We start from the raw sequence: 25,879 nt of genomic DNA, 5'->3' as shown, positions 1-25,879 counted from the left end.
TGCTATTATAAATTTTTCAATTTTAATGATATGTCTATAATGATTTTAATAAATGATAAATACTACATTCTGTGGTTTTACTTGGAACGGCACAATGATGATATATGTGTATTTTTTGTAGGACTGGAACTTCCTTTTATGATGATGCCCCATCCTCTAATTCCCGTCAGCCTACCTCCAGCATCTGTCACCATGGCAATGAGCCAGATGAACCACCTCAGCACTATTGCAAACATGGCGGCGGCAGCACAAGTTCAGAGTCCTCCATCCAGAGTTGAGACATCTGTGATTAAGGTAATGGTTTTCTTGTTATATTATTTTGTAATGTTGATCTTAAGTCATCATATCAATCTATTTTTTGTTTCATAAGTAAATATCACCTATAAAATCTAAATGATAGTAAATAGGTTATGAGAAAAATCACTCATAATAAGTAGCCCCACAGTTACACAAATGTTTAAAGAGACTAGAGGTAAGTTCTCTTTTAAGAGAGACAACATAGGACATTAAATAATAAGAGTTCAAATACGTGTTTTTACTTGAAGGTATGTATGTATTATGAGTGTGTGTTTTTTGTGCATGTAGTGTTATAAGCCTTTAGGTGTGGAGTATCAGACAACCAAAAGGATCGAAATCTTCTATTTACTCACAATATCACCTTGGACCTGTAACTTGGTATTTCTGATTCATTCAACATCTAAAAAATGGATAGTATAGTATGGATGCATAAACTAAGTGAAGTAATAAAGTTGAGTTATTGTAAATTCAAAAATATACTGTGAGTGGAAAGTAACATTGTCATGTTAATTTCATATTTGTGTGTGTATATGTGTGTGTGTGTACACACACAAGCATATATGTATATACACATAATTTTCCCTCTTCTTTCTGTTATATATGTGTATAATTTAATACATACACATTATATGGGTATTAGGTATACATATATACATATGTGCATATATATATTTACATATATATACATATTTTTTTAATTCATTTTATTTTATAATGGGCATTTATACTCAAATATTGTAATGACCATTGTCTGATTCAGTGAGAAATAAGAACTATCACAAAAAGAACATGAAGAATAGATTGTGGGGCTGCAATTGTAGCTCAGTGATAGACTGCTTGCCTAGCATGTGTGAGACAGTGGTTTTAATCCTCAGCACCACATAAGAATAAATAAATAAAATAAAGGTATAAAAATACAATAACATTATTTTTTGAAAAAGAATAGATTGTGTCTTTAATCCCAGATACCCAGGAGGTCAACACAGAAAGATTGCAAGTTCAAGGCCAACCTGAGCAACTTAGTGAATCCTGTCTCAAAATTTAAAGAAATATAAGTAAGGAGCAAGGGTATAGTTCAGTAGTAGAGTACTTGCCTAGCATGCACAAAGCCCTATGTAGAATTCCAAGCAATACCAAAAAAAAAAAAAAAAAAAAAAAACATTTTCAGTTTTTAAACTAAGTAAAAATACTTCTTGCTGCATGATCCTCATTTGACAAAATAATTGCCTGTTTTTTTCTTAACAAATGCACTTGAATTCAGGTTAGTCTCTAGAGCATGTCTTGTATTTTTTTTTTTTTGAAAAAGGGCCTTGTTACCACTTACAGAGAATGTTGATTAATATGCAGACAGGAGTTTTTCTTATAAAATTGGCTCTGTAAACATAGATGTGTACCAGACCCTTATATTAGTTTTTGAGTATATTACTAGAAGAAAATCACAAAATGCATTACAGAAGACCAGGATCAACTACTAAAAAATCTCTACCTGAGAGCATAGTGGTAAGGATCAGCCACATCCTTATTAGTCAAGAGATTGGCAAGGAAACTTCCTAAAAACTCATTTTCTTTGGAATGAGTTAGAGGGTTCCTCTGTTACTAGCTGATTTGTTAATCAAGAGTATCACTGGATCATCTAATCTATGATAATTTTTGGTAATTGTTTTTACTGAGAATTTAACATTCTAATCACCTGACTCCTTCATTATAGTTACCTAGAAGAAGATTTTAGATGAGGGGGAAAAAATCTTCTAAGTGTTGTTCTTATTGTGTTTGTTGGCTACTTTAGCAAAATCTTAGAGCTAAGTGTTAATTATAAGATGTGATTATTCACATTTAAAAAATTACTAATGAATATTATAATCATCTTTTAATCTTATATTTTTTTACTTTTAAGACTAATCTGTTTTGTAATCTTCAATTTAGGTAAGCTTTACATTAATATGTAAAGCAAAAATATGACTGAAAAGCAGGTTTTAGTAGTTTAAAATCATAATAGGCATAATAGTTGTCTTAGTTATGACCTGTACATAATTTGGGCATGAGGTGATGGCTTACAAGTTCCTTAATCCAAAAGCCATCAGGCACATCAGTAGATTTGGTTTATTTTATTTTTCAATATATACTCATTTAAAAAATATTCATGATACATCTAATGTAATTAGAATATTTACATTTGATAGGATAGCACATTTTAATAAATCCTTGGTTGTTTAAATTTAGGTAAGTAGGAGGAAGTCATTTTCCTTCTGGAATAGTTTTACAAAGCCATCCAGGACTAGATTGTTGGAAGTCAGCAACATTTGTGTGGTTTCCAATATTACGTTTAACATAGAGAGGAAGTAGATCCAGAGGAAGGAAATATGCAAAAAAGGAATTAGAATATGACGGAGCTTTTTATCTTAAAATGTGTGCCAACACCTACAAAATAATAGTGATATCCCACTTCCTATTTTCTTGGGACAAATATTTGCAGAAATTTGGCTACAGATAGATTAAAGAAAATTCTGGAATTTGAATATGGTGGTGGTATAAATAGTGATAATAACAGGTAAATAGGAAATGGCTGCTCTGAGGATGATTACAGAAACCTAAAGCCAATAGTTCTATTGCCAATGCCAAAATGAAGTTCAGTTGGCACTTGCATCAGGATCCCCTTTCTTAATGATACATTCCATCCATGTATCTTCAAATTTAACACTGACACATAAAGATTTTAGAAAGTAAATACATTTCAGGAAATGTGTAAGAAAATTGTAATAGTTCTAGGTGTTTGAAAACACTCACAAGACTTGAGAAAAATCAAAGGATTGGCCTCAGAGAATAAGGTTGAGAACTTGGTTCTGTAAGTTTTTCTAATTATTAGAAAAGATAGGTTAATGAATCAACCTCTTTTAATTTGTATATTAACACACTTCATAGTTCAAGAAATGTTTAGTAAACACACATGACATACATTGGTTAAATTTAGTTTGGGGCAAGTTTTTGTTTTTTTCCCAAGGAAAATGGTTGATCCTTGTGTCACAGTAAACAACATTTAGTCCATGTTGGTAATCAGAATAGTGCCTGCAAATATGTTGGTCTGAGAAGATTCTTGATTGGAAGGTTGACTGAAAGTGAAATGTTAAATATTAAAGATTTACTCCCATAACAGAAGAAATAACTTCTGAAGAGAAAATAGAAATGTGAATGATATTCTATGGGTTGGAATCCACCATTTATAATTTTTGAGAGTAAGGACAAGAATTAAGATTAAGATGCAAAGGAGAATGGCAAGAATATGTAGGAGAGAAGAGAAGCAAAGATATAGCTCCTAAGTTTACACAATCTCAAAATACTCTTTTTGTCACCTGTTCTATGGAATGAAAAATCTTCAGTAATTTTTTCATTGACATTCACAACATCATATGAAATGTTGATGCCCTTGGGCAAAATCTACTTTTCTTCCATCATTTGTATGACCATGAATTACAAATGGTTTTACATTTTTAACTGATTAAAAATGAAACAAGAATAATAATTCATGATACATGAAAATCATATGTAATTCAAATTTTAGTGCCCATAGTTTTTTTTTAAATTTACATAATGTCTATGGCTACTTTTACATACAAAAATAGAATTGAGTAAAGTTTTTGCTGTCTGGACCTTTACAGAAAAAGTTTAATGATCTCTGCATTCGACTTCTAATAAATTTAAATCATGTGAATCTTTGGGTAAGTGAGGCAACTCAGACTAAACTCTTGAACAATATTAAGCCAGCTAGAAGAGAAATTAAAGCACTAAGTTTTTAAAGTTGAAAAATTAAATGCACTGAAGAAAAGCAAAGTAGATAGAGGAAGACTATGACATTGCTATTTGCTCTAAATGTAAGCTTCCATGAGACAGTCTCTCAATATTGAACTTAGCTTTCTGTGACTGATTTTTTTCAGACTACTAGAAATATTTTAGCAAGTTAATTTTAAGGAAGAAATGGGCATGTTCTCTTTAGGTAAAAAGAATTTTAATTTAAATCCTTGATAATTAAATAACTACAGAGATGTGCAATGATTATAAACACTGTATTACTGTGTTATATGTTGGTAAGGCCCATTTATTTTTTTCTGCTTAACACTAATAGACTATGAAGAGACAGATGTAAGATTATATGGTATATAATCCTGCTCCCTTGTAGTAGAGAAATAATTCTTACATCTTCCCCATCCATTCTTCTTTTGTAGGATACCTGTTCAATTTTCAGCAAATTTAAGAGGGAGAGAAACATATTCATTAACCAAATTGAAATTTACATCTCAATAGTTTCTACCTTTACTCTTTTTCCCTCCAGAACTGGGGATTGAACTCAGGTCCTCACACATGCTAGGCAAGCATTTCAAAACTGAGCTATATCCCCAGCAACTCACCTTGTTTCTTTAGTGTGTTTTAATTATGCAGAATGATGTGCTTCATTGTGGTGTATTTATGCATGCACATAGTATTCTTTGATCATATCTACTCCCCCATTACCCTTTGACCCACTCCTCCCTTCCCCCCAATCCCTCCTTCCTTAATAGTCTCCCTTCTGCTTTCATGTTGTCTTTTTTTCTTAGATATGAGGGAAAACATGCTACATTTGTTATTTCAATAACATTGTGATCTCTGGTTTCTTTCATTTTCCTGCAAATGACTTGATTTCATTTGTCTATAGCACTTGAATAAAACTCAATTGTGAATCTATACCACATTTTCTTTATCCATTCCTCCTTTGACAGGTACCTAAACTGATTCCATTACTTTGCTACTGTGAATTGTGCTGTGATAGACATTGATCGATATGTAGATATCTCTACGATATGCCAACTTTAATTAGGGTATATACCAAGGAGTAGTATAGAGCAGTCTTTTTTTATTTTGAAACAAAATCTCACTAAATTGCCCAGGCTTGCCTTGAACTTGCAATCCCCCTGACTCAGCATCCCAGATAGCTGGGATTACAGATGTGTGCTGCTCTGTCTGACCCTCCCTTTACATTTAAAAGAAAGATAAATACTAATTTTTCTTTGTTATAACCATTTAAAAATTTAAGTCCTCTATTACAGCAAAGTACATTGTTTATTCTGCTAACCAGTGCTCCAGTGTCTTCTGACCATTCCTTGCCAAATATCTTGGTTGAATTCTTTTCTTTCTTTGTAGAAAAATCCTCTAATCTCGTATAATACTTTAGAAACAAACTGACCAGTGAAGAAACACTAGAACTAGTATAAACCCCAATTTAGACAATAGTCTATAAAAAGCAGCAATAATTCTAAGACTGTTTTTTGGTACTTGAATATGTAATTTGGCCTTTTTGACATAAGTTCCTATTAAGCCAATTTTTTTGTCTTTTGCTCATTTTAGGAATTTGCATTTATCCACTTTTTTGTTTGTTTGTTTGTTTCCAGGTGCTTGATTTTGAAGTTATAGATATTTTTAAGCGCTAACATCCCAAAATATAATGTTAATGATATATGCCATCTTTGTATCATTTCCAAATTTTAAAAGAATGTTTTCCTTTATTACCTTAAATCACGGAGTAAAATAAGCAGTATAAATCAAACGATCAATTCCTTCTGTCATTAGAGAATTCGTTAATGGGTTTAAATGTTCTACTAATTGATTCTCTGTGGATACCATTCATCAAGTAACCCCAAATCCCCTAGAATGAATCAATATTTTTCTCACTTTTTTATTTTTACGTTCACAATGATATCATGAGAACTTTGGGGAAAAAAGATTCCTGCTAAAATAGAAGTAAAATTGAAGAGAATAAAGACAGTATATTTAGTGGTTTAAAACATGAATTCTGAAAAAAGACCTCTTGAGTTCTAATTTTAGCATTACCACTTCCTAATCATGTGATCATCGACAAGTGATTGGATATCTGTGATTTTTTTACTTTCCTGTAATACTACTCACCAGGTTGTCAGAATGATTAAATTATCATTTATAAAGTCTTTCAAAATCTCTATGCATCAACATTACATTTAGCTTATCACTAGTTTTGCTTTCCATCCAAGTGTTTACAGTCACCTATTTTAGAATTTTGACAGGGATTCCTGTCAAACTTATAATATACAATCATAAGGCTGTAATGAGACCCCTTTCTCTCTCTTACCTCTCGTGTTCAACCCTCATCACCTAGCAAAATGTGTACTTTACTTTCTTTTAATCAAGGACTTTTGGGATTTGTAGTACATAATGTATAAAATGCATTTTTTAAGATTTCACTTTTCTTCAGAGAGAATGCAGACTTGTTTTTGAGAAATTTGACAACACTGAATGGATTCTACATTGTTGAATACACATCTTTCTTCACGTGGTATATTACAGAGTTCCCCAAAGATAGTTAGTTATTTTCTTTGCTGAGCAAGTGTGTGTGTGTGTGTGTGTGTGTGTGTGTGTGTGTGATGGAGAGAGAGAGAGAGAGAGAGAGAGAGAGAGAGACAGAGACAGAGACAGAGAAAAACAGTGACAAAGATAAACACTATGAAATTCTCAAAGAATTCTTAAAAAACACTTAAAATAGAATTTATAATTTTCCATCCTCTAATGCTTTCCTTCAAAACAGTTTCTTAAAATATTATATTACTAAGTAGGACTTTATTGTCATAAAGTTTCAAATGTGAAAAGAATATAAAAGGAAAATCAGAGTGACCTACTTCTCAAAGTAGATTCAAATCTTAGAGCCTCATATTTGTTTTTAGATACAGAATAGTTTATTCTTTGAACAAACATAAAAATCTCTAGATGTATGCACAACTTTAGAAGTAACTTTTTCACAAAAACTATTGTAATGATTTTTACATGGGCTTACAAAAATAGTTAAGTATGTTCTGTTTATATTTATTTGGATATTGACATTAAATATGAAAAGGAAATGTAACAAAAAAGTATTACAACACAGTTACCACTAAGGATATATTAGTGTATTGAAACACACCATATATGTTTAAATCTATGAGTTTATAATAATTCTAAAAAACTGAACTCATCCTTCATCTTTGAAGAATTCTAAGGAACTGATTCTCTTGAAGGCCAATCTATGATTAAATAAAGGATAAATAAATGAACAAGAACACTCATTCTTCCTGCCTTTTCCATGTAAACTGTCTTTCAGGATAACCAATAATTTATTTGAAAGACTTTATGTTTATAGAAATCTTCTAAAAAAACCCAATGAATAAGGAACGATAATATCTCCGTATTGCAAGTCTTAATGAAGTGATGAATCTGGGCCATGATTATCCTGGTGGCTGGCATCATAAAAGGCAACCAAGCAGACATTATACCTTCCTGATGGAAGCATGTAACACCATCTATGAAATAGTCTTAATCCAAACAACTTGAATCAAGCCTCTAGTTTTAAATATGCAGGAAATTCAAGGGATAGAGGAACACAGAGTTAAATAGATCCATTAAGGGAACTGATGGTGGCCTCTGAGAACATACTCTGTGCCTTACTAGACAAAAAGTTGGCTGCAAACACTTGTCATGCACAGAGAGACTGATACCAGTGCATGGCAGTGCTGGCCTGGTCAGAATGTACTCTTTTCTCTTTCCACTCCTTTCTCTACTTTCTTCCCTTGGATTCACCCCTTAAGATGCTAGTCTTATTTATATAAGGCTGAATTCTTAATTCCTGAGTCAAGAGTATGTTTTACTGCTTAAAATAACTTATATTACTATATAGTGTCCTGAAAAATTATAATCCCTTCTAAATTAACATACAAATATGAGGAAAATATAGTCCCACAACACTAACAAATATGGGCAAAAAGACCAGAAAGTTAGGTTGTTTGAAGTTATTCTCAGGAATCCTATGAGTTCCATATTTAGTAAAATTAAATATTTCTTGAGTTGCATCATTGAAACAAACTTTCAGAACATTATAAATATTCCTTGGATCTTCAATTTAAGACTTTGAATGGTAGAGTTTTAAGATGGTGACTGACTGGTCTTCAACTACACATAAGTATGTTGGTATCATTCAGTATGTCTCTTAAAAGTACTTTTTTGCATTTTCCTTAATCCAGAATCCCAGTTCTATCATTTGTCTTCTTTGTACATATTTACAGAACAGGAGAATTTGTGAGGTTTTTTGTTTTTCTCTTTTGGTACTAGGGACATTTAACGACTTAGCCACATCCCTAGCCTTTTTTATATATTTTATTTAGAGACAGGATCTCCCTGAGTTGCTTAGGGCCCTGCTAAATTGCTCAGGTTAGCTTTGAACTCTTGGTCCTCCTGTGCCCCTGAGATTACACGCCTACCAAAGCAAGAGAATTTGAGTCTTTACTTAACCATAGTTTGTGATATATGTTCAGTGAGAAAGGAATTTTTGTCAGTTTTGTTTACTTTTATAAAACACCAGAGCCTAGAATCCTGCTTGGTATATACTAGATGTTCAGTAAATGTTGTTGAATGAATGAATTTAAATCTGAGCTGTCCCAAAGCACAGGAGTTTGGATTTTATATAAATAAAGAGTACTGCTCAACTGTATCAATTTTATGAATTAATTAAGTTATATCAAAATAATTCATGTCTCCCTACTTCTGTGTCATCTTCAGTAAAGTACTCTAACCAAAATGAATAAAGAATTTAAAAGAACAGCCAGGTGTAGTGGTGCATGCCTGTAATCCCAGCAGCTCAGGAGGCTGAGGCAGGAGGATCATAAGTTCAAAGGCAGCATCAGCAATTTAGTGAGACTTGTCTCAAAATTAAAAATAAACTGTAGGCTGGGGATGTGGCTTGGTGGTTAATAGCCCCTGGGTTCAACACTCAATACTAAAAAGAAAAAAGAAGAAGAAGAAGAAAAAAACAAAAACCAAAAGAATTTAAAAGAGCTAAATAAATTAAATCTACAGAAATAGTCCTTTAGAGAAATGAGTTGTGATTATACTTGCTACTCTAAGGAAATATTTTACTTTGATAAAATATAATATATATTTTTCTCTTAGAAAGGAGGCTGCTGAGATAATGCAACTTTTAAAATGTGTAATCAGATGTGTGTAATATTAATATTTTATACTTTTTATTTTAAAATTTTAGAGTACACTGTTTTTTAATTCCATCTTTGATTCTGAATTATCTTGTTCTACCCAGCAGCAATATGCAGCTTTTCCTTTATTGTTATTCTGTTACCATTAGTTTATTAGTATGACCCTTTTTCTGTGAATGAGTACTCCTCTTAAATTTTCATTTATTATTGTGGAGAGTTTTATAAAGATGGAACATTGCAAAAGATTGTGTTTTATTGATTGGTGGAGTTGATGCAGTACTATAAAGCAGTGTGTTGAAGTATTAAATTAAATATTCTTTCTATCTGTTCTACTTCAGGTCCATCTTAGAGGTTAAAGGGCATTACACAAATGAAATGATAAAGCTAGTTTACATAGTTTCCCTATAGACATTGAACTACTTCTTTTTTATTATGTCTGAATAAAACTCATTATCTATTTTGTTTCAGTAATAATTATGAGATTCTCTCCTAAGCAATTCTTTACTGTCTGCATTATTCTCCATCTTATAGAATACCCTGGAAAGCCAAGCATATAAATATGATAAAAGAATTAAGCTGTTGAAATAAATTAATTTATTGTGCAACAATGTATTCAAATCTTACTTACTCAATGGATTTTACTTTAATGAAATTCTTCAAAGAACAATACATTATGTTCCAAAGATTGAAATTATACATTAAGTGAAATGAATGAATACATTGTGTCTCAATTTATAGAAAGTTTCAATTGAATAATTAAGCTTTTAAATCACAAAATTTGCATACATTAAAATATTTTCTTTAAATAAAACTATTAAGTATTGTCTTTGTATTCTTTTTTTTCTTAAATATAAACTGTAATTAAAGCAAAAGTAAGGCAAAACTAAATTAAATTCTACAATTGTACCACTATTTTCCAAGCCTTAAAGTATGCTGTTAAAATGAATCTTACATTGACTTTAATCTATTTTTGCTTAATTTATTATGTGATCTTTATAGTATTTTGACTGAATAAACAAATAAATAAATAACTTATGAATTAAAGGAATCACCGCAGGAATCTTTTACAATTAAATATATTGACTAATGAAACATTTTTCTGCATATACTACAAATATTAAATAAGGAATTCTTTTCAATGGCACAGACATTGTTGCTAGAGTTTTATGCATTAAATATTTAAGTTTTTATGATTTAATTAAGAAAAAAACCAATTATAATGCTTTCCATTAACACTACTAAGCAATCTATTATGGCAGGAAAATCAGACTTGCAAAATGATTTTAGAGCAATGATTTATTTCTAGATTGTACTTTATCTGTGTTCGACCAGACATGTGCCATTACAAATAAGATCACTAACAATTATTAAGAGAATTATTAAATGTATTGGTAAACAATTGAGTGATGTTTCAAAGAAAATAAAATTTTAATTTAAAAAATGTTATTTTTATGAAAATATAGCAATGCTCTTTCCTAAATACATATGCTGTATTTCACATACTATGTTTTTCTGTGTAATCTAAGTATTAACAGTTAGATTTATTAGAAATAAGTTTTATAGGAAGTTTAGACAATAGTCTGGAGATGCAGCTTGGTGGCGAAATGCTTGCCTGGTATGTGTAAAGCTCTCTGTTCAAACCCCAGCACTGCCAAAACTAGTAACCAAATAAATAAATAACTCTTAAATAAACTGTGTGCCTCTATCAGAATTTCAAGAAATCAGTTGTAGACATTTCCCATGTATCTTTTGTCATGCATGCTATTAGCTACAGCATAATTTATTGATGTTTTTAAACAGGTTTCCAAGAAGTTCTATACTGTTTTACAAATCATTACTCTAAAACAAATGTACAAATATTCATAAAGAAATACAGAATTCAACCTTTGAATATTTTGCAAAAATCAAGATTGTTCCTTGATTTGTGATTGCAAAGATTTGATATGAAACTTGCCGTTTAAAATTACTTCATAGTTTAGGGTAGAGTCGAATGTTAGGAAAAAGTATTTTAAATCCCAGTTGCTTTTATATTATAACTAGAAGGTAAGAAAAACTTGGCATTCAGATGTGAATTCTCTGCTCTTTTAAACCATATACATATTTGTTTCTTAAAAAAATTAAGTCATCTTGTTCACATCATGGACTACACAGAACATAGATATTTTAGAAGCATATTTAGAAGCACTCATGTAGTTTGGAAAATAACTGATAATATGTTCACTTTTAGTGTCATGAGAAATGATTTCAAAATGTTAATCTGAAAATTGTACTGTTGGATACCATTTTCTTTAGTATCCTATACAGTGTCAAATGCATGATGTGCCATAAACTTCCCTGAACAAGCTAATTTAAATTTTTAAGATCTGGGGGTGTATTGTTTGTCTCTTTCCTTCCCTGCTGTCCCATTTATTTGCATTTTGTCTTTAAAGTGGAATTCCACAGAACTTGAGTTGGAAAATATATTGCATATATATTTTTAAATTCAAATTCCATCTCTCTTTTTAAATTGTAGATGGACATGAAATATTTATTTATTTATTTATTTATATATGAACTCAGGACCATTCCCCTATGAGAATCAAACTGGGCCCTCACACATGCTAGGCAAGTGCACTGAGCCACACTCCCAGTCCTACTGCGTATATTTTACATATACCTAGATATCACTCAGTTTTGTTATTTGTAGAAAATAGAGCACTTAATTCTTAACATGTCATCAATTGAAGTAAAGTTTTAGCACTGTTGTATAATACTGACAACAGAGCTGTTCTTTGGAAAAAGTTTTTATTGTCCTTTAGGAAGCCAATCCGTACATTTTACATCAGTATGAAAGCTCTTAAATTTTAGCAAGTTATCACTCTAAGATTTTAATAAGTGTTTCACCTTTTGAGAGTAGAATTTAGTTGATGGTTTTTTCTTTTACTTCCTTTATTCCTTTATATTTTTGTTTGATAATGCAAAACTTGTCATGAAATTTCTCATGAGGTCATCTTTTATTCTATTGTATGTACATTGGAAAATCATTTTATCATATGGATTTTGGATATGATCCATTTGTTTCTCTTATTTTTGTTTTATTTGTCATGTTCCACTAAGATAAAGCCTCAGCATATCTCTTATAGATGTTTATTAACAAATATACAAGGCAAATTAAAAGGGTATCACTCAAGTGGCACTTGATCTTGGTTGCATGTTAAAATTACCTTCAGAACCTTGGTAAAATCTGGGCTGTAGTTCATGCCTAGTATATTAGTTTCCTAGGGCCACCTTAACAAAGAACCAGGAACTGGGTGGCTCGAAACAATAGAAGTGTCACGTTTCTAGAGGTGCGAAGTTCAAAATCAAGATGTCAAAAGGACCATACTCTCTCTGAGATTCTAGGTAGAATTCTTTCTTTCATCTTCATGGTTTTTGCTGGTGGCTAGCAATCCTTGGCCATTGTTGGCTTACTGATGCACGATTCATCTCTGCCTCCATCTTCAAACACATCTGTCCTCACATCATCTTCTTGGAAGGACACCAGTCATGTTGAACCAAGAGCCCATATATGTCAGCATGGCTTCATCTTAACTAATTATATCTGCATAGACCCTATTTCCAAATAATTCATCAAGATGTATGTCTTAATATCTGAAGATATAAATATCTTGTTGCTCAGAATAAAGAAAAAGTCAAAAAATGGATATGATGCTAATCTGTAACTCCATTTATACAACTCATTGGAGGCATTTATGTAATTCATTTGCAGGTCATTGAAACTATAATGGTACAGAGCTTAGAGCAAGAGGTATGGAGGGGGATATAAGGGATTATATAAAATAGTAACAACTAATACACATTTCATGAATTTTTCCTTAATATGTTTGTGTGATTGAATTTGAGGTAGGGGTTTATAGAGAGAATTATTTGAATCAAGGGAAATTATTGCAAGGTTAGTTAATAACCCATTTCCATGATGCCTTACATTGTGATTGTCTGAGTATGCCCAAAGTATGTCAGGATGAAATAGCTGTTAGCAGCTTCTTTGGTGGTGGTGTTATTCTGATCAAACACGTGGATAATGTGTGTGCTAAATGCTCTTCAGACACTTGCCGAAACAGGAAAATATATTTAAAGATTCTTCAAAATGGTAAGTATTGAGAACTGAATCTTGCTTGGTTCTGTGAATTCTCTGTCATCATATGGGTTCTTAATTGTACAGTTCAGGCTGTCTTTGGGCTTCCTTTTTCTCTGAAGAAGGGACTAACATCTGCCCTTATCAATGAGGACATTTGAAGTAATTTTCCAGGCTTATCTATAGAATCACAGCTTCATAACCCTCTTTGCCTACTTTACTAAGAAAAACTGAGTTATTTAGATGATCAGTGGATTGAAGAATTTAAAATGGGCTAAATTTCAGGCTTTACCTCTTTAAATTTACCTCTTTTCTTCCTCCCTCTCCCTATGTGGCGGCCTAGGAGCGGGTTCCAGACAGCCCCTCGCCTGCCCCCTCTCTGGAGGAGGGTCGGAGGCCCGGCAGTCACCCGTCATCACACCGCAGCAGCAGTGTGTCCAGCTCCCCGGCGCGGACTGAGAGCTCTTCTGACAGAATCCGTAGGTCATACTTTTACTTGTCACCATTTTAAACTTTATTAGGTGCAGGTGGCTTTTCTAATCAAAATGCCCTCATTCCAAATAGATCTCAGATGTATCATGTTCTGAAGCTCTGTAGCAATAGCCATCTCTCAAAATTATGTTTCCCAGTTTGGAATATCATGAAGTATGATACAACATTAACAGGTTCTGATATAAACTCCCTCAGTTGATGCTACTCATAAAGATTTGAGCTATGAAACAGAAAAAGTAAGTAACCTTCTAGATTAGTTTCTGAAGTAAATAGCCGGTTCTCAAGTATCTAATGTCTGAGTCTATTGTTTAGGGATTATTCAACTTTATTTCTTTGATCTCACTTCTGCCATTTTTCTAACTCATTAGTTTTTAAAATTCATTATTGAGTTAATGAAGATATCCACAAAAAAGAGTAAAAGAAATCAAATTCAAGATGGTAAATATTTAAATGGTAATAATAACAGAAGGGAGATCTGTATCATAGAACAAGCCAATCAGGGGAAGGAGGAGGAAGGGAAAAGGAAGGAACTGGGGAAAGAGATTGATCAAAATATGTTAAATACTTTTATGGATATGGCATAATGAATCTATTATGTATAATTAAAATGCACCAATAAAAAAGACAGTATATTTAAAAAAATTTCTAAATCACTCAGGTGATCAACAGATTGAAGAATTTTAAATTGGCTAAACATTTGGATTTGAGTTTGTAGTAATGAGTAATGCATGTTATAGCCATATATTATGATTACAAGTTTCAAATTAGGGCTGTATTTCATGTCATCACATTTCCACAATACTGAATCTTGGTATTCATGGTCAAAAAAATTAAAAATAAAGTTAAAATTTCGTTCAAGTAACAGGTGACTGTATCTATGCAAGAATTGAAGAATTTTTTAAATAAAATAAATATATTTAAAAAGAATGGCTTATTTGACAAAACCAAAATGTAACATATTATTTCCAGACCTTATGTATTACTTTACAAAATCATATCTATACTGTAAGTTTCATATAATTGTGCAAAATTTATTGGAGTTAGTTGGTTGTTGAGAATATTTCCTTAAGAGGAATATTTCCATAAGACACTGTCTTAGTGTGTTGTAAAGGAATTTTTGCATAAGCAAACGTCTTAGTCTTAGAACTATTGGTGTGGATAACTGAAAGTATGTACAACAGTATGAAATAAAAGTATAAGATAGTCAATTATTAGAAATTACATAGTTATACATAATACAAAATATCAGCATTTGGTTTGACTGTTCTAAAACTTATTTCTCTAATTTCATGATGTAATGATCACTTTTTATTGATAAAAACGTTTGTATCATTTGACAACCATTACCAAATCAATCATAACTTCTGTATGCATTTTTGCTATGCTGACACTAGACATAAATTTAATGATGAATATTAGTTTCGTTTCTATTGCTTTTATATGACATGGTCATTGGAAAAGTCCTGTCCTCCTAGAGAAAGAAAAATATTTGTTTTCCTAAAAATGAAATGGAAATGATGGACAGATTGAGGAAGATTTGAAAGAGTTTTGCTATAAGTTCATGTTATTTTATTAATGATTGTATTTTACTTATTCTTGATAGAAACAGATTTTTGTATTCTTGTGCTACTGTAATTCCTTGAATCAAAAACATACAACATGCACACACATATACCTCTGTATATATACATATTTATACATATGTATGTTTATTTTTAATATTTAAAAATAATTTTAGACTAACAAAATTTTCAACTTAATATGAATAATTCTTATATATTTGCCACCCAGACTCACCCAATTAATCAATCTCTGTCAAAAGATATTTTGGGGCTGGGGATATAGCTCAGCTGGTTGAGTGCTTGACTCAAAAGCACAAGCACAAGGGTTCAAATCCCCAGCACCACAAAAAAAAAAAAAAAGATATTTCAATAAAGGCAAATTTCTACCTAATACCAGTCTTAGACATAAGGCTCTTTTGCCTCAAATACTTCATTATTTTCAACAAACAAGATATATTTCTTACATAACCTCCCAACAATGATCAAAGTCAGGAAATTAACATTATCATGTTATTAGTATTTAAGCTATAGACCTTATTCAAATTTCAACTATTTTCCTACTACTATTTTTATTAACAAAAAGGTTTTTTTTCCTGTTTCAAAAGCCAATTCAAACCCACACATTCCATTAGTTATCATATACTCTCAGTTGCCTTTAATTAAAGAAAATGGAACAATTCCTCAGTCTTTGTTTTTCTTTCTGTATTTTATATTTTTGATGGGTATAGATCATTTATTTTGTAGAATGACCCTCTGGATTTTTTGATGTTCCTCATGATTAGACTTAGTTTATGTATTTTGGGCAGGAATCACACAGCTATGAGAGAACATCTCTCTCAGTGAATCGTGTCAGGAAACATGGTCTTTGTACAGTTCTGATGATCACTTTATCATTCTGTTAAGATGTTGACTACCACCTACTACAATGGTAGTTTTTTGGTTGTTATTATTTTGTTTTTTACTTTTGAAGATATTAAACATCTTGTGAAGAAGTATGTTGAACATATAGTTAATTCTTCATCAAACTTTTACTACTAATTAAAAATCATTGATCCCCCCAAATAATTACTAATAATGGTTGTCAAATGATATTCTCTAACATATTCTTAGGACATTTAAAAAATATTTTCCAGAGAAAATAATATTTTAGTGAATGATTCTTTTTCCTCTGTTTTTGCACAAAACCAAGGTTCTCATGGGCAATCCATTAAGTGAATTTATTGGCTGGACTGGGGAAACCATGAGCATTTGATCATCTCAATAATGACAGTGTTTTATCATTTCAATAGTGACAGGTTACTGTTAATAGTTTTAAAAAGCAATTATTGTATTTATTTATCCAACCATTCAATTGGTATTAATTAATCACTTTTATTTTCAAGTTTGAATTCAGAACCAAATTTTAAAGAAGTACTCTGATATCTATGGCCCCTTGAAACAATAATTTTAGTGCCTTCCTTTATATTTGCCTTTTCAGGTCACTAGAATATTATTTATTAAATTTTAACTTCACAGTGTTTAAAAGCACTCTAATATTCATATTGTAGTTGTTGTAGAATTAAGGAAGATTATTTACTGAGGAGAGACTTGTTTGCACTAGATTAAAAAAATTTAGTTCTTCATTGGTAGTATGATATAATCATTCAAAATTACGCTGGTCATTAAAAATATTTATGTTTAGGTTTATGTTTTTATGTGGCATAAAAATAAAATAAAATGGTGTCATTTTTAATATTTCCTGCTTATCTTCAAGAATTATGGTAATCAATCTTCAAATTTTTTAGGGCTAGATTATAATTTTAAAGTTAGACCTTTATGATTTTACTTATTTTTGAACCTGAGAGTTTGATTGGTATATTTGAACCTTTTATGTTATGGTGTTTTTGTGTTTGTTCTTTTGTTTCGGGTTTAACAGCTGTCCATCAGAATGGGTTGTCCATGAACCAGATGCTGATGGGTTTATCACCAAATGTACTCCCTGGGCCGAAGGAGGGAGATTTGGCAGGTCATGACATGGGACATGAGTCGAAAAGGATGCATATTGAGAAAGGTAATTTATGATTATATGGCTTTATTTTTCCTGTTCAGTATATAAACTAGATTTGATCATGGATGAGGTGTATTTCTACATCATGTGAACTGATACTATGTAAACATTTAAAAATGTTTATAATTAATTTTAAAATGGGCCTATTCAACAAAAAAGAGAGATGAAGACCTGCTGCTTTTCTCTAAAAAAAAAAAAAAAAAAGGTAGGTAACAATTTAATTCACAGTACATTTTTAAAAGAGATTTGTTTATCCTAATTGTAATCTCTGAATTGCTAAAGGGCTGCTCTTTGTCTGTTTTCATTACCTTTATCATCATTTTCATTTTGCTTCCTGTGACAGAACAACAGCAGTATAGAAAAGATTATTGGAAGTCTTTCTTGGATGAAAGATATATGGTCATTGAATCCATAACGGCATATAAGTGAATCTCATCAGTAAATGTACTAGTTATTATTCCTAAATTCTAGTTAACAAATAACAAAACCCAGATTGTATAAAGCTCCAAGTTTCCTACTGGTATTTCTTTTTATTTTGGTGAGGGGTGTACCAGGGATTGAACTTGGGGGAGTTTAACCATTGAGCCACATCCCAACCCTTTTTTTTTATTTTTTATTTTGAGACAGGGTCTCACTAAATTCCTTAGGGTCTCACTAAACAGCTGAGGCTGGCTTTGAACTTGCAGTCCTCCTGCCTAAGCCTCCTGAGCTTTTAGGATTACAGGGGTGTACTGTCATGCCCAGCCCTACGTGTTTTGTTTGTATGAACCTAACCCATTTCCACGACCTACACCCTTTTAATGTGTATTTTCATGCCCTGTTTAATGAAGTAATGAAATTGAAGATTTTTTAGTATATATTTCAGAAATTTATGCAAGAAAATGTGTTTCCAAATTATATATTTTAAATTTTGAGTATATGAGCCTTTCCACCTCTACTTCAATTTTAATTAATGTTTTCAACTTTATAAATATAGATAGGTACTTTGCCCTTGTTTTTCAACATAAATATCAAATAATCATGTTACTAACAAGAATTATTTCTTTGGGGCTGGGGATATTGCTCCATTATAGAATATTTGCCTAGCATGTACAAGACAATTAGTTCAATCCCCAGCACCTCAAACAAAATAGACATACAAACCCTGAATTATTTCTTTATAAAACATGCTTACACAAAGGGCACAACTGATTATTAAAAATTATATTAAAAAGAATTGGTTATTTAGATAATTAATTAAAGGGAAAGAAATGTTTGAAGAGAGATTAAGTCTTGGAAGGGCAATGTTTTGTACCCTGAAAAAGCTACACACAAAAAAGTAAAACTACGTACACAAAATAATTTTCCATTCAACATAAAATATCTCCACTAATTCCTTAGGGAGAAAGAATACAATATTTGTACAGATTTTATTATATGAACTGTGGAATATTAATGAGAAAACTATAATCTTTTCCAGGTATTATGTTAAGATCTAGGTATGACTGAGAAATAGCACTAAGAAACTTCTAAATACTTATTTCAAAATTTACTAATTTGCTATTACTAGTAATTTACTATTATTGTATGCAATGCAGCACTAGGCCAAATGGTCTCTAAACTTCTAATTCTAATTTTTCAACAATGATGAAAAATATGTTGTATATTCTATACCTTTTTATATTTAGCCAAAAAACTCTTATACAGCAGTATTATGAAAATGAGCATAGAGATTTTTTTTCCAGTACTGGAAATTGAACTCTGGGTCTTGTACATGCTAGAAAAGTGCTCTACCACTGAGCTACATTCCCTGTCCTTTTATATATTTTGAGACAGAGACTTGTTAAGTTGCCCAGGCTGGACTTGAACTTGTGATCTTTCTGCCCAACCTCCCAAGTCACTGGGATCATGGGCATTGGCTACTATGCCTGGCAAGAATTAAAGTTCTGTAGAAGTTAGCATTTTAACAAATATTTGCCTATAACAATTAATCATATGAATTAAGAAACTATTTCCAAAAAGGTTCAGCAAAAGAATAAATTCCTACAGAAAATTATGAGTGACTCCATTCTCAGCTTTCCCATGGCTATTATTTATCTAGTTTAAAATGAGTTGCATACAAGACAAGGTATTCAACAATGTACAATAGAGGTTAGGGTATTAGGGCTTAGTTATTTTCCAGAACTTTGGTGAATTAGTGGATGAAATGTAAAAATTCCAGAGATGGTAGTGAATAGAACACTAAAGGTACAACCAATACTATAGTTGGAATAATGAATGTGTTTTAGTCAGTTTTTTTTTTTTTTTTTTTTTTGCTGCCATGACTAAATGATGTGAGACCAGCAAAACTGTAGAGGAGGAAATGTTTATTTGGGGGCTCATGGTTTCATAAGTCTTAGTCCATAGAAGGCTGGCTCCATTCCTCCGGGACCTAGGTGAGGCAGAACATCATGGTGGAAGAGTGTGACAGAGGGAAGCAGCTCAGATGGTGATCAGGAAGCAGAAAGAGAGACTCCACTCATCAGATAAAAGTATATACCCCAAAGCTATGCCCCAATTCCCACCTCCTCCAGCCACACCCTACCGCATCAGTTACCACTCAGTTAATCTTTTTCAGGAGATTAATTCACTGATTGTGTAAAGACTCACACAACCCAATCATTTCTCCTCTGAACCGTCTTGCATTGTCTCACAAGTGAGCTTTTGGAGGACACCACATCTAAACCATAACAGAATGCCATTAGAACTTTTGGTGAAGAGCTTTGTGCAGCTTTATCCTCCAAATTAAGATGACCTATACACTTTATAACTATTTCTTTTTCATGAGTTATAAATTTATCTATCTTATCATTCATTACTATTATTATAAATTTGCCACCATGGAGAATTTTTGGAAATAATATTCCAGTGTAATCTAGGTGTTCCATTTTTGTTTTTCTTATGTTCCTTCCTCAACAACTCCATTGCATCATTTTCCTTGTTATTTGGGGGTTGTTTCTTCACTGGTACACATCTGATAGACTGTCAGCCTAGAATCACCTGAATTACATTTGCCTTAAACAGACTAGGGACTGTATGACTGCACACTAATCTGAACTGAATTACTAGAAGACTAAGAAACAGGGAAGAGTTAAAACTGTGAAGATCACATTCTTTAAGGAACAATAGCAAGGCAAAAGGTGGCATTATCTGACCTTTGCAAGATACATTTCTATGAAATGTAGTGGAACATTGTGACCCTGAATGTACATAAAAACTTACTCTATTACTATGGGACTTCTGATCACATCAAGGTTTTCTAAATGGTTTTTCAGTCAGAACAAAGACCTTGGTTATATCCTAATGTTTCCCAATATTTTAACACATCTTTTATAAAGGAAAATCAGTTTTTAATGTTCTCCCTAGAAATGTGATGCTACCTTTGATTTCAAATGTAGATATGCAATCATGGGAATTTTAATAAATTTTGATACTGTTACATTGTTTTATGATGCTCTTTCTTGCATGAACTCACTCTGTCTTTTATCTACTTTTCGGCATACTGAATTAATAGTAAATATTCATGGGCTTTCTAGATTGATAGAGTCTACTAAATTAAAAATTGTTTTCTTTCATGACTACATTTATCATGTCCCTCATAATAACCCTGTAACTTTCTTACTACTCATATCTGTATTAAACAAGTAACTTTATTTAGAGACATTTGTAGAGAAATTAATTATATGTTCATGTCATTTTAGGCTTGGACTTCTTATATATAATTTGCTGCCTACCAACTAAATCATTCAAAAGGCAATAATTCTTAAGAAAACATTGATACTAAAAATAGATACTGAAATTCATTTGTATGCTGAGAATTACTGTGGTCTGAAATCTTAATCATCAGTAACTTTTTAACATTTTATGTTCTTCTTAATATTAAATAGCTTTTGGCTCATATTCTATTAGACAAAAAATTAAATAACCTTCAGCTGAAGGGCCAGTGGCTTTACAAGCATTAGAATTTGAAAATACTAACTGCTAAGTAAATTCTTTCATTTTTGAAATAAGGACTACTCTAATAAGGGTTTAAGCTGAGGGAGAGTTTAATTAAAGCACCTTCAAAATATACATATGAAAAATGAGTTAGTGGATCAAGAAGTGACAGACACAGAAGTGGTGCAGTCATCCCAAGTCTAAGTAGAAATGCTTTTACAATTATGAATTTCTATTAAAATCAGGAGTTGTTAAAGATGTGTGCCCAGAAAAATTCTGATGCAATTACATAGCATGTCTTTAAAATGATCATTATGTCTTTTCCCTTTTCTACAAATCCCAACACAACCCAACTTCTCTTGAGCTTCTGGATTTTATAAATATTGCTGATTTTTTCCTCAGTCTAAATATAGTGGAATGGGTAGTAATAACTGACATTTGAATAATACAGATGGACTCACCATTTCTTGATGCTGCATCTGTTTAATGTCCCATACATTTGTCCTTTGATGCTAAATTACAGACCATCCTCTATCATGCATAATTTGTTGGGCTTTCCTTAAATTACTGAATTTCAGCACATTTTGGAGCAAACTTCATACTTCTCCTGTATTTTAATAAACACATTTTTGTAATTGTAGAATATATTGCATTTTTAATTTACAAAAAAATTAAATGTATAATAAAGTATATAATATTAGCTTCTTCTAATTGTAGCAAACTTAAATATTTATCCTTGGGACTAACTGTTGAGTGCCTAATTTGTATTAATGCATTTCAGTCTCACATTAAGTTTTCCAATGTGATGTAATTAATTAGTAAATATTTATTAAGAACCAGATATATGAAAAAAAACAAAAGAAATTTAAACATTCTCTGCCCTCCCCCCATCTTCTTTGCAACAATTGTATATTTTTTCTTAATCTGTATCTGAATATTTCCTCTACAGTTAATGTTTTTCCTTAATTTGTTTTCATAAGATATATATATATATATATATATATATTATTTATTTATTTATTTGTATTGTAAACAAGTGGGGTACAGCTTGTTTCTCTGTACATGAAGTAGAGGAATACCATTTGTGTAATCATACTTTACATAGGATAATGGTGTTTGATTCATTCTGTTATTTTTCCCCCCACCCCTCCCACCCCTCTTTTCCCTCTATACAGTCCCTCCTTCCTCCCTTCTTGCCTTTCTCCCACCCCCCATTATGTATCATCTCCCACTTATCAGCAAGATCATTCATCCTTTGGTTTTTTGAGATTGGCTTATCTCACTTAGCATGATATTCTCCAATTTCATCCATTTGCCTGCCATAATTTTATTATTCTTTATGGCTGAGTAATATTCCATTGTATATATATATATCACAGTTTCTCTATCCATTCATCAATTGAGGGGCATCTAGGTTGGTTCCACAATCTGGCTATTGTGAATTGAGCAGCTATGAACATTGATGTGGCTGTATCTCTGTAGTATGCTGATTTTAAGTCCTTTGGGTATAGGCCAAGGAGTGGGATAGCTGGGTCAAATGGTGGTTCCATTCCAAGTTTTCTAAGGAATCTCCACCCTGCTTTCCAGAGTGGCTGCACTAATTTGCAACCCCACCAGCAATGTATGAGTGTACCTTTTTCCCCACATCCTCGCCAACATCTATTGTTGCTTGTATTCTTGATAATTGCCATTCTAATTGGGGTGAGATGTTAAAAACCCACCAAATTTCTTTTACTGTGAACACTTTCAGGATGCCAACATTTTAGAAGCAGGACTAGTTTGCGAAGAGTCATGAAATTCAGGGAATTTTCTTCAGTCCATAAAACATGTCTTTTGTGGCTTTTTTTGGGGGGGGGGGGGGGGGCACTGCCCAAGATTTCCAGTGTTTGCTATTCTTGTATAAAATACTTTCTTTTTGATACTAAAAGTAGAGGATGGAACACTAAAGGTAGCAATGTGTATAGCAAATTGTCCACATTTGAATTTCCTCCCTTGTTAATGTGTCCTTTGCATTCATCCTCATGGAGCTCAAGTTTGTGGGAAAATTTTCAAAAATATTTTCTTTTGCAACCACTCATTGCTTAAAAATTCTAACTTTACTAAAAGTTTAATTGAGTCTTCAAATATGGCTTTCTTCTTTTTAATTCTAGATTGACATATATTCTAATTTATAGTAAACGTTACATACAAATATACCTGAATCTGTTAGTATCTTTGACTAAACAGATGCATATAGACTGAGAGAATGTCTTCTTTAGAATTTTCAATGTTCCGATAATATTAATATACATGATAGGGCTATGATTATTTTCAGTTTTAAAATCCTCTAACATTCTGCTTTTTCTTTATGTATATCTTTTTTTTTTTTTGCTTGTCTCAAAATCTCTTATGTTTTCCCTAAACATTACCTATGACTTTCCTCCTCAATTTCCAAGCCTTTGAAATAAAGGTGTTAATGCCAATACTTTTAATTCTGAATTTTCTAATAATGGACAGCAATCTTTTATGGATCTGAGAGCTCTTCCTTAGGTGGCAGATTTCATTTGCCATGCTCAGGTGAAGCCTTCTCAAGTTACCTGTTTTATTATGCTATGCATTATAATTTCTATATGCAGAGTTTCTAGTAATATTTAAGTGACAACTTGATAAAATCCTTCTTTACAATTCCCATAACAACCCCTTAATGATGGGAAATTGGTCTAAAATATGGGCTTTGTTGTTATTCTTTAACTTCATGCAATTTGATGACTGTCCTGTCACATTGAACTTACATGTTTCTCAAACATCCTCTGTTCTTTACAAGGTGACTGACTTCTGTTTCTTCCCTTACCTGGAATCTATATCCCTTTTCTTTTTTTTTTTTTTTCTTTTTTTTTACGTTTACATAGGGTAATGATGTTTATTTTATTTTTCCCCTCCCCCCCACCCCTCCCACCCCTCTTTTACCTCTACACAGTCCTTCTTTCCTTCATTCTTACCGCTCTCCTTAGCCTAACTCTAAACCTAACCCTAAACCTAATGCTAGCCCCTCCCACCCCCCATTATATGTCCTCATCCGCTTATCAGCGAGATCATTCCTCCTTTAGTTTTTTGAGATTGGCTTATCTCACTTAGCATGATATTCTCCAATTTCGACCATTTGCCTACAAATGCCATAATTTTATCATTCTTCATTGCGGAGTAATATTCCATTGTATAAATATGCCACAGTTTCTTTATCCATTCATCAACTGAAGGGCATCTAGGTTGGTTCCACAAACTGGCTATGGTGTATATCCCTTTTCATACAGATGTGTTGAGCCCAAACTTACCTGTTAGGTCAGAAGATATGTCTTCTTACCTTCTTTATATTTCTAGTATAAGGTTCAGCTTTAGTGAATCTGATAAATAATTTTTGGGATTTAAATGAGATAATATATGTCTGGAGTCATTGAGCCATATAAATATTCAATGGAAACCATTAATACTGTCAAGTTAGCTACTGGATATATGACTTGATTATATAGAGGATAAAATGCAAATGTGTAAACCACTGAATCCAGTACTTTATTTATTTATAATGTATGATTCTACAGTTGTCATGATTCATATTTTATCTCAAATGGAAAATGAGACACTATGATTTATTTATTTATTTTTTGGTATCAGGGATTGAACACAGGGTTGCTTAACCACTGAGCCACACACATCCTCAAACTTTGTTTGTTTGTTTGTTTTCAATATTTTGTTTAGAATCAGGGTCTTGCTGTGTTGCTTATAGGACCTCACTAAGTTGCTGAGGCTGACTTTAAACTTGAGATCCTCCTGCTTCAGCCTCTCAAGCCCCTGGGATTACAGGTGTGCAACACCATATCCTGCTGCATCTTATTAATAATATTAATGTACCACAGACACTTATAGTACTTTTACTTGTGATCAGATAAAATGTCTTCTCAAGGGAAAAACATGAAAGACTAGTGATTATTTGGCTAAATCTGATTTAATTTCTTGATTCCCTTTGGTATGCATGGAGCTCACTTCCAAACTGTCTAAGAAATTCTTTTATGTAGTCACGCCAATAGCTAACATTGTTCCAGCATTAAAAGTTAGGAAAAGAGCAATTGCTCTTTAGATTAACATATTAGTTCCACACGTGAATTTGCTTCATTTCATTACATATTTGTCAATCATTATAAACCCCCAAATTTTATTTCCTTTGTGTCAGATGTTAATTGGACAACTTATTATGTGGCTTAATGAATTAATAATCTGTAGGGTTTTTTATTCTGCAATTCATTTAAATATTACCTAAACCATGTTTTTTTTTCTCTATTTTTGCTAGTTTCTGGCTGAAACTTTACATAATCTGGTGTGAAAATGATCTATAGAGGTGTATACGTTTTCAATATTATGTTTTTAA

General features: G+C 32.0%; 1 protein-coding gene across 2 annotated transcripts in view; it reads left to right on the top strand.

The window, feature by feature from the left end:
- The window catches only part of Dach1 (dachshund family transcription factor 1), a 391,202-nt gene that overhangs the window by 267,150 nt on the left and 98,173 nt on the right, over window positions 1-25,879 (top strand). For both annotated transcript variants that reach the window (XM_047553395.1, XM_047553393.1), the window contains 3 exons: window positions 122-294; window positions 13,769-13,904; window positions 17,395-17,529. In XM_047553395.1, coding sequence (XP_047409351.1) covers window positions 122-294; window positions 13,769-13,904; window positions 17,395-17,529 — 444 coding nt within the window. The remainder of the gene's footprint in view (window positions 1-121; window positions 295-13,768; window positions 13,905-17,394; window positions 17,530-25,879) is intronic.

Source organism: Sciurus carolinensis, chromosome 5 (genome assembly GCF_902686445.1).
Source record: "Sciurus carolinensis chromosome 5, mSciCar1.2, whole genome shotgun sequence".
NCBI lineage: Eukaryota > Metazoa > Chordata > Mammalia > Rodentia > Sciuridae > Sciurus > Sciurus carolinensis.
Note: the sequence above shows the minus strand (reverse complement) of the source record. Positions and strands in the feature narration are given on the sequence as shown.